Here is a 10807-nt window from a genome sequence, read left to right on the forward strand (position 1 = left end):
ATTTACTCAGTTTTACATTCGACTACGAAACCATGAATAAGTAAATGGATCGAATGAGGACGTGCTATGGTTGTCATACGAGCAGCTCAACTGCAGTATTACAGTTCATCCCGCGGGCTGAAGCCGCAAATCCTGGACACAAATCGTCAGCGCGTGATCACCCCACCCCACCCGCCCTTCCTCCCTCTTCCCTCCTCCTATACTGCGTCTTTAGCACGTGCTTCACATGTATTTCCACGGATTCACATCACAGCGCCTGTACTAAATATAATCAGATTGTGAGTGTCGTCCTTACGAAGATATTTATGCTTCGTTGAAACTCCGACATCTCTGCCCGTGTATGTGCCGTGTAGCTATGCTGCAACGAACGCACTAACAATTGTGTTAGTGCGTTATATAACTAGTCAGGTCATAAGTATTGTCACACAGTAAACACTTTTCTTTTAGAATGCTGGCCACCAAAAAGTTTATTGAATTCGAATTACGAATTGTTCATGAAAATAAAAATGTAAACTTTTAGAATTTTACTCATTTTTAAATATGGAGTGGACGCTTAAAGAAGACCGTGTTGCAGTTATTGCGTTGCATCGTTGCGGTTACGCGCCAATTCAAATTTTTAACATACTGAAAATTTTGAATATAACCAAAAGATTCGTTTATCGTACCATCAAACGATACAATGAAGACTCTAGTGTAGATGACAGGTCAAGAAGTGGTCGCCCTCGGTCTGTTAGGACTCCAGCAGTGATAAAAGCTGTGAAGGCGCGAATTCAAAGAAATCCCAATCGTAAGCAGAAACTGTTAGCCCTTCAGATGGGGTTAAGCAGAACCACGGTGAAAAGGGTGTTAAATGAAGACTTAGGGCTTCGGGCATATCGAAGAAAAACAGGACATCGTTTGAATGCTCGTCTAAGATATCGTCCCAGATAATATCAGTGCTACAGATACTATGAACACACATTACGAAAGTCCATCGACACAACTGAATCAGCACGTCGCGCTACCTAGTGGCCGAGCCTCGAGCCGAACAATTAGACAACGCTGCAGTTCCGTACAGAACAGGCGGAGCGCACCACTCACGCGCGCTGCATAGCGCCACGCAGCACGGCACCGCTGGCACCAGGCTCTGCTGTGAGCACAGAGGCGGCGGTCGGGGTCTGCGACATGTTGTTAGCTGTGCACGAGGCGCGGAGCGAGCCCACGAGCCGGTCGGTGACTCGAGACGAGCACTATAATCAACACCCCCGCTAATAATATGGTATACACCTTAATGTTTCGTCTTACAATACGGCCCCGCTGCGCTCTACTGCTCTGCAGCTAATATTGATTTATGATCGAGTTCACCGGCTCATCAGAAACAAAGCGGCTACGGGAGTCCGTTGTCGTCAGTCGCCTTCAGCCACGAGGCTCAACAAGCACGGTCGACAGGGTAGCACAGCACAGCCATCACTTTATAAATTCACGCTAAAAAGTAATAAAACCCCCGCGTCTTTCCTAGAAAAACTTCGAACAAAAGCTATAAAAGCTAATTGCGGAGGAAATAAGAACGCTTTTTTCCGGAGCCGGTTCGTTTCCGGAACCTCCGACAGTGGAAGTAGTGCATCCGCGTCACCGCCGTCTGCCATATAACCTGTTCTCTAATCGACTCGGACCCTTGCGTTATAATTCTGTCTATTGGTAGCTGTTCTCCGAATGTATTGCGATGTATGTAGACAAAATAACATATAAGCAACTATTATATGAATTTCCTGAGCTGATTTTTTTGTTAAACTATATTATAGATTGTGCAGCTGTGCATTATTTGACTTCAGTTAACTTCTGTTTAACTAATCTCTCTAAGATAATTTATCGCTAACAAGTACCCTTCTATCTGTAGCCTTCCATTATTTTATTCTATTATTTCGCAAACCTAATCAAATGGCAGTTTAACTTACCTGAATTAGTTACAAAGCTGTGTCGTGAAATTTGGAAAAAAACCCATCCCGAATAAGGTTTGCGAAAAAATAGAAAAAAGGCTTTACAAGTTTTTTTGAAAGCAACACCTACGAGTACATCGCAAGTGTGACAAGACGAGCCCGCGGGCCCCTTATAAACTAATTACAGAATCGCGCTTATTGTTCAGAATCAATCTTCAAATTAATAAAAAAAGCGCTTTGTTTATTTTAGAATCTTATTTTTGATAACTTTTAATAATAGGAGTCAAAGTATGAAATTGCTGTTTTCAAATCAAATCAAATCAAAATCAAATCAAAAAGTTTTATTCAACATAAATGAAAGTACATACTTGTTGAACGTCAAAAGAACTACCGCCAATTCACAAGAACTAGCCTCCGTCCTGAGAAGAATTGGCAAGAAACTCAGCGGGCATGTCTTTTTTTTTTTTCATATAATTTTTTTTTTTTAATATTACATTTTTAAATGTTCATTTTTACAATAAGTAATTATAACATAACAATTATTACAATATTGAAATGCCCGGAGCGAGCAACTCATTCCCACTTTGTGCAATCTTCTAGATAATCATTGACTTTATAGTAAGCTTTATTGCACAGATGTTCTTTAATAGTTTTCTTAAACCTATGTATATGTAGGTTCTGAACATCTTGTGGGATTTTGTGGTACAGGCGCACAGACAAACACCCGAATGAGTTTCGTATCTTATGTAACCTACTCATCGGCACAACAAGCTTGTGTTTGTTCCTAGTATTTCTATTATGTATGTCCGACATTTTAGGAAGCTCCTCAATATTATGTTTACGAACATACATCAAAGGACAATGCCCATTTTCTATGGGCGTTTGGGCCCCTAAAAAAAGTTGTCGGGTGATGATGATTTTAACTTAATTTGATAGACAAAGAAATATCGTTTCATACTCAGAAAACGATTTTTATATTCTCACCCAGGTTTAAGAGAAATCTGTTTTTTTCTGCAGCTAAAATTAAGTTGTTAATTGTTTTCTTCGAAATCAATAATCGCTCTCATCATTATTTACAGTATTAAATAAGTTAATTGTGGTTAATGTTGCTAGAAATAAGCCCTTACGTACATTTTATTATTATTATATCCTCTTAATAATAATAAAATGAAATGAAATCCGGAAGCCGGCAACGATATTGTTGTTGTTGTTTTTAAATTCGCCAACAAGCAGGCAAAGAGCGTAGCCTATACAGCCTAGTCTGTCATAGTTATATTTTTTATATATTTTTTATGTTAATAAAAATCCGGTGTATTTCTTTTTATTGCTTTTTGGGAGTTTTGACGTCAACTTGATGAATAGCACATTGAGTGAGCGTGAATTTCCGCAACCTTTTATCTTGAAAAAAAAAAAACAGTCACTGCTATGTTAGCCACAGTTTTATTCCAATGCCTCAATAATCGTGAACAACTATTATTGAAATTTAATACACAAAAGAACACCCAATTTGTATATTATACATCACAATAAGCTATTAAAAAAACATAAAATAAAACTTCAAGTGACGCTTCACTCGGGTTGCTGCCAAAACTCTCTGATCATATATAATAAGAATAGAGTAATGGTAGGCCATTGAGATTTTTACTAATGGAATCATTAATATCTAAAAATATTAAATAATTCATGGTTTTAAGTAATAATTATTATTACAATACATAAATATTGAATTGAACAACAATAAACTAAAAAGTCTGTGAATTATAACCATTAGCAATTTTTTTAATTTGTTGTTCAAGTCACAGACAACTCTTTCTTTTGTCAGCATATAAGTTTACTATAAGGCTGTATGGGCTAATTTTCCCTTTGTCTATTGGCGAATTTAAAAACTATGGCACTCAGTTTTGGGATGTTATCAAATAAGTCATTTATTTTTTTGTAAAACAATGCCAGGGTGAAAGAAATGTTGATACATAAACTAAACAACATGAAAAAATAATGCATAGTTTTTCAAGTACAAATAGTTTTGTCATGAAGTTGGCCCACTTTTGGGCATTGTCCTTTTCAAAGATATACTGGGATGGCATAGTGAGAACTTTAATTTCTTTTTTAAATTTTTCCCTCAGGGATTCCCTTGAGTGCATGTTATAAATCGCACGTATAGCTCTTTTCTGCAGAAATAATATCATTTCTACATCGGCCGCATTGCCCCATAGCAAAATGCAATAGGACATGACACTGTGGAAGTAACTAAAGTAAACTAAACGAGCCGTGTCCGCATTTGTTAACATTCTAATTTTTTTTACTGCGTATGCTGCAGACCTGAGCTTACTCGCCAATTTATGAATATGAGGTCCCCACTGCAGTTTGGAGTCCACTGTCATACCAAGAAATACGGTTGACTCAACAAGCTCCAATGATTCCTCAGAAACAATTACATTACTATGTACTTGTCTCACATTTAAAGATGATTTAATACATTTTAAAGTAAATTTAATAGATTTAGTTTTCTTACTATTCATTATTAGGTTATTGATACGGAACCAATGAACCACACACGAAATCGCATCATTCACTTCGTCATAGACTTGTAATTGTCGTTTAATTTTAAATAATAAAGATGTATCATCTGCGAATAATACGACCTCGTGTCGGGCCTCAATAAAACTAGGTAAATCGTTTATATATATTAGAAATAAAAAAGGACCCAAAATGGAACCCTGAGGTACACCCATTTTCAACGTGGTGCCTGAAGATCTATTACCTTTCACATCTACTGTTTGTATCCTTCCTGATAAATAGGAAGTAATAAATTCCAATGCACCATCCCTAATACCATAGTGATGTAGTTTCCTCATCAATGTTTCATGTGCAACACAGTCAAATGCTTTGGATAAGTCACAGAAAATTCCAAGACAATCATGCGACTCCTCCCAAGATTGAAAGATATTTTTGATTAGATAAGCACCTGCATCAGTTGTAGAGCGACCCCTGGTAAACCCGAATTGTTTATTTATTGTAATGGGTAATTCGAATTGACATCGAACCTTCATGGTTTGAGATTTTTGAGTGAAACTTTTCTCAAATGGTATCTATGAGGTTTTTCTTTTAAAAAATGTGCAACATTCGTATATCGACTTTCAGCTGTTTTTTTTTTCATCTTAGACAAGAAAGATCGATACTTCGAAAATTCGAGTGAATACGAGTTCCGACGCGGAACTAACGCGGCAGAAACAGCTCGCAATATCAATGTTGCGTTCGGAGAGGGGACTGCTAATGAACGCACCGGGCGATTTTGGCGTAAACGTTTTCATAATGGAAATTATGATTTGAAGAACGAACCACGAGGAAGGCCGCCCGCGTGTCAATAGTAACGAATTGAAAGAGATGCTGGAGGCCGATCCGAGCCAAGCTACCCAGGAATCAGCGGCGTGGTTTAACCAACGCCAAACTTACCAACAATATTGACTCATTTGCGTTAAATCAATAAAATAAAAAATATGAAAATGGGTGCCTCATGATTTCACTGATCTGCAGAAAGAAACGCGCAATGAAACTTGTGTTGCCTTGTTGAATCGATACAGAAATGAAGGAATATTGAATCGAATTGTGACATGTGATGAAAAGTGGATTCTTTACAATAACCGTAAGCGTAAAATGCAATGGCTGACCCCAGGTCAAACGCCGCAACAGTGTCCTAAAGCAAAGCTTACCAATAAAAAGGTAATGGTAGCTCTTTGTTGTTCTCATCATGGTGTTATTCAGTATAGCTTTCTCCGATCTGGTCAAGCAATAACGGCAAATGTCTACTGTGCCGAACTCCGAACAATGATAGCAAAACTTGCAGTGAAACAGCCCCGACTCATGAATCAACCTTCACCATTATTGTTCCATGATAAAGCGAGATCTCATACAGCACGAGAAACCGTTTTAACTCTACAGAAACTGCATTTAGAAACCATTCATCACCCTCCGTATTAGCCAGACCTTGCTGCAAGGGACTACCATTCTTTTCGTGATATGGACAATTGTATAGATAATAATGGTAGACAAATAAATATGTAAAATGAAAAAAAAAAAGAATTTCAATTTTTCAGTACAATTCGGCAATTTCATACTATAAAGCCTAATATTATGAAAGTTTTAAACTTATCGTTGACTCGGGAAGCCAATATATTATGAAGACACGATTGACCTAAGCGCACAAAAAATATGCACTGTTCGTTCATAAGGATACCTTTCGAGGTGAAAAACCCCAGAGGCGTTAACGAATCGAGTCGTCCGTAGAGCTCGCCCGCCGCAGCCCAGTCTACCCAGCCGGGAGCAGGCCGGGAGCAGGCCGGGCGGCAGCGGGGGCTCTAGTGATGTGCATTATGAATATCGCTTCTCGAAAATTTCAATTAATCTTGTATTTCGTATTTCGTTGGACGCTCGCATGACGGGGCCGTCCGGGGCGCGATGCAGTCCTTGTGACAACGTGCAGGGCGCGTGTGGCGGCCACGACATGTGCGCGCACGCACCGCGCTCTGTTCTAATCTGTATGTAATTAAACACCGAGGACATGCGACACGAGATTAGCGCACGCGGACCAGATGCGCCGCGCCCCCGCACATTGTACTCCACCGTCCGCCCGACCGGACCACGACACTTTGTTCTGTACTGCTCCAATTATTCATTTCAGACGTGGGTAGCGAGGCGGTGAGGCGGTGATGCTGTGAGCCACACGCATCATGAACGACCCGGAGCGCATCGCCCGCGACCTTCGCCTCTGCGAAGAGTTCAACAATCGGACCTTGCCACCGCCAGGTACAACAATCATCAGATATTCTCTCAAAAGCATCGGAATACTTAAAAGATTGTTTATATTTGAAATATGTACATATTATATATATATATATATATATATGTATATATATTATGTACCTATCATTTAAATAAATAAATTTAATTGATATGTGTTTGCCTTGAATGTTGTACAAAGTCATATTATATTTATGTATTAAATACTAAATTAATAATATTGAAATAATATTAATAATATTAAATAATAAATAGTAAAAATAACAATTTAATAACTAAAATATATTATTAAAAGAAGTCCCTTTAGGCAAGGTTCCGAAGATACTGGCAGCTTCCCCCTTTGAATAGCTAGACTAATTCTTTGTCCAAGGCAGATGCCAACTCTTCGGTCTCCTGTGAGGTCGACTAACCTTTTTGCTATTTCCTTAAAAAGCCTTATAGCGCTAGGACCCCACGGACCAAGGGTCTCGACACCGAATGGGACAAAAACATATTCCGAGCCTAGACCCCTGTATTTGCATGCTTTGATTTTTTCAGCCGATTCACAAGCCGCACCAGCTCGGTTGTTGGTTCCATGTAGATGGGAAGGGGCCAGCGTGTCTGAACAGGTTGCATTCCATACCAGCACCAGGCCCATCTTCCATGGAATCAAACTCATACCGTCCGGTCTCTTGCAATACCAGTCGGCTCAAGTAGACTTGGCACGTTGACGGCGGCAAGGGACCGGTGTATGGTATCATTAACTGCGGCATGTCGCCTGAAGCGTCCTGAAGTCCGTGATGTCCTATCTTGTCGACATCACTGCCACAGGGACATTTATGAGGAGTGCAGACCGGAACCCGAGCCGTAGACAGGTTGCGATTCGGAGCGTGTCAGGCTCAAGAAATGTTCCTGTATTTGACGCAGGGTACGCGTGAAGCCAGTAGCCGGCCTCGTGCGCACCCACAGCCAAAAGCCTAGCACGCGCCGAACCTGTACTACGGCTCAAAATATTGTCATATGTCAATTTGCAGTTTATGTCGTCCCAGCTCTTCTGTGATTTAGAGAAACTGGAAAATTTTGAGCTGGGCATGCCATTAAGAAAGTGTTTCTAGCTTCTTCCAAGCCAGCAATCTGAAAGTTTGAAGGGGATGCCCTTAAAATTTTACTTATGAGATTTGCTGAACTATGGACGGAAGATAGGAAGGCTGGTAAATAATTAATAATACATTTATTAAATATGGTTGTAAGTGAGATTGAATTCCTAAATTTCTAACTGTGTGTGACATCATACTATTATTACGTGTTTGTTCATAAATATATAATTGGACGCCCCTGTGCAATGAGTCGGTGATGTGCTATTATGTACCTTATGCTGTTATGTTAAAATCGTAATGTATGGGTCGTAATACATATTGTGAATTTTTATTATAATTTTCCTACTTACACTATCGGAGATATTTGGAATGGCCATTTTGTTGTAGGGAAAATTGTAAATACATTGATGACGAGAAAAACATCATTACACATTAATTCACTATAAAATATATTTTAATATAATACGTATAAAACGATTAAACTCATGATTATATATTTATTTTAAACAAAAACCTTGGCTTATTATTTTTCAAAGCTCTTTTTGTTTTGAACGGTAATATGAAAAAGTTGTTGTTAAATTTTCTATTCAGTACTGTATTTTATCTAGGTGTACGGTATTTCCTGCACATAGAAAATTACTATAATAACTTGGTTACGATATATTACGTTCACTAGCTATAATAATAATAATCATTATAAAAGTCGATAGCGTGCTGCTACAATTCAACACTTTTCACACAACCTTATAAATTTACCACATTAATACCGTAAGTTACCTACCATTGCAGATCAATGAAACTTTTCTCGATACTGTAAAAAAATAATTTTCATATTGCAGCCAACAGGAAGCACATAAATTCAATCAGATGGCAAAATAGTATTTCATAAAAAAATAGCTTTCGTTTGCTGTATCAATGACCGTAATGTCCCAGTTGTTAGAAAGTTATTCAAGAAAAACAGTAAATCATTTTTCCTGTAAAATTTGCTTTTTTCGATTACCGACTTATTGCACGGCGGCGTCTATTGGCGTGGCATAGTGGGTAGTACATTTGACATAGTCGGCGTGTGGTGGGTGTGGGTACTCGTGCAGAGATTGGGCACGAATGTGTCTCTATTCCACTGGAGCGATGACACCTCAACCTTGCCGAAGCACACCACCCGAACTGACGAGCAGTTGCGGCTCGCACCCACTAGGTGGCGCGCTTTCGCTTGATTTGTCGTGTCTCAGTGCGACATATATAATAAACAAAATGAATGACACGCTTTTATTGGCTAACATATTCGTTACGTAACACAACACACAACACGAGTAACATATGTAGCGGCGGGCGGGCGCGCGGGCGGGCGGTGTCCATGACAGAACACAACATATTTGACAGATGCCTGAATATCGATGAATGCTCTCGCTAACAACATTTTCAAGATAAGTTTACACGTACAGAGTGTTCTGTCAGAATTACGAAGATAGGTACGACGAAAAAAAAAGTTCCCAAGTAGGTCGTTTCGGAATGTGGAACTTCCGCGCTCACTTTGCGAAGTTGGGCCCTCGACTGATGGCGACGGCCGGCTCTTTGAGCCGGCTGCTTCCAAACGTCGGGGGTCCCGATCAGGTGGCGCGCCGCCTCTACATGGGGGTGGTGCGGTCGATGGCACTATACGGGGCTCCCGTATGGTGCCACGCCCTGACCCGCCAGAACGTCGCGGCGCTGCGACGTCCGCAGTGCGCGATCGCGGTCAGGGCGATCCGAGGATACCGCACCGTCTCCTTCGAGGCGGCGTGCTTGCTCGCCGGGGCGCCACCCTGGGACCTGGAGGCGGAGGCGCTCGCTGCCGATTACCGGTGGCGTAGCGACCTTCGCTCTAGGGGGGAAGGGCGCCCCGGCGAAGGAGTAGTTCGAGCGCGGAGGCTCCAATCTCGGCGGTCCGTGCTGGAGGCGTGGTCTCGCCGCTTGGCGGACCCGTCGGCCGGCCTCCGTACCGTCGAGGCGGTCCGCCCGGTTCTCGCGGACTGGGTGGACCGCGACCGCGGATGCCTCACCTTCCGGCTGACGCAGATGTTGACCGGCCATGGGTGTTTTGGCCGGTACCTCTTTAAGATAGCCGGAAGGGAACCGACGGCGCAGTGCCACCACTGCGCGGACCGCGACGAGGAAGACACAGCGGAACACACATTGGCGCGTTGCTCTGGATTCGACGAGCAACGCGCCGCCCTCGTCGCGGTCATTGGAGAGGACCTCTCGCTGCCGCGCGTCGTGGCTACGATGCTCGGCAGCGACGCGTCCTGGAAGGCGATGCTCGACTTCTGCGAGTCCACCATCTCGCAGAAGGAGGCGGCGGAGCGAGAGAGGGAGAGCTCTTCCCTTTCCGCATCGATCCGTCGCCGCCGAGCCGGGGGCCGGAGGCGGGAATACGCCCGTACGTCCCGGCCCCTGTAGGTGGCGGCCTCCCCCCGGTGAAGGTCAAGGGGCGACCTGTGGGGGTGAGACCGCGCGGCACGCTACCAGCACTCTAGCGCGCTGCCGTGGAGTGAATAGAGCGACCGGTCGACGGTGTATCGCGTCCCGACCCGGCAGGCTGGTTCTGGTCCAGCGGGGTATTCCGGGACACCAGCGGCAACGTCTGGGCGGCCCGATGGGCTGCCGTACCGAGACGGCCGACGTTTCAGAGCCTTCGATTCGCCTCGAAGGCTCCGTCGGCTGGGCGTCCTTGGGGTGAGCCGCGCCGTCTGGTTGTAGTGTTGACCGCGGTAGCCCCCCTACCTCATCCGGGTTCTGACCTCGGAGGGGATCGGACGTCGGGTGTAAGAGTGCAGGGGAGTCGTTTAGTGGGTGGGTCCTAAAATCAGGTCGTTTCGGAATAAAGAGTAGATGAATGTTGAGCTTAACGAACAAACAAGACTTCTGCCGACCCTTGTGTGCTGTTATGCGCAGGGTGCCGTATAAATGCCGTACTATTATCCGCATTCAAAAGATGCCAAAATGTTTGTTTTTGCTTAGATAGGTGAACTAGCCACACCC

General features: G+C 42.7%; 1 protein-coding gene across 1 annotated transcript in view; it reads left to right on the top strand.

Moving 5' to 3' along the window:
* The window catches only part of LOC114242801 (Diuretic hormone 31 Receptor), a 73579-nt gene extending 66768 nt beyond the window's left edge, over positions 1–6811 (top strand). Inside the window, exon 6 of the mRNA XM_089729377.1 lies at positions 6595–6811. Within this exon, the coding sequence (XP_089585503.1) occupies positions 6595–6615 (21 nt within the window). The 3' untranslated portion in view covers positions 6616–6811. The remainder of the gene's footprint in view (positions 1–6594) is intronic.
* Positions 6812–10807: the final 3996 nt, after the last annotated feature.

This window comes from Bombyx mandarina, chromosome 08 (assembly GCF_030267445.1).
Source record: "Bombyx mandarina strain Sakado chromosome 08, ASM3026744v2".
NCBI classification, from domain to species: Eukaryota; Metazoa; Arthropoda; class Insecta; order Lepidoptera; family Bombycidae; genus Bombyx; species Bombyx mandarina.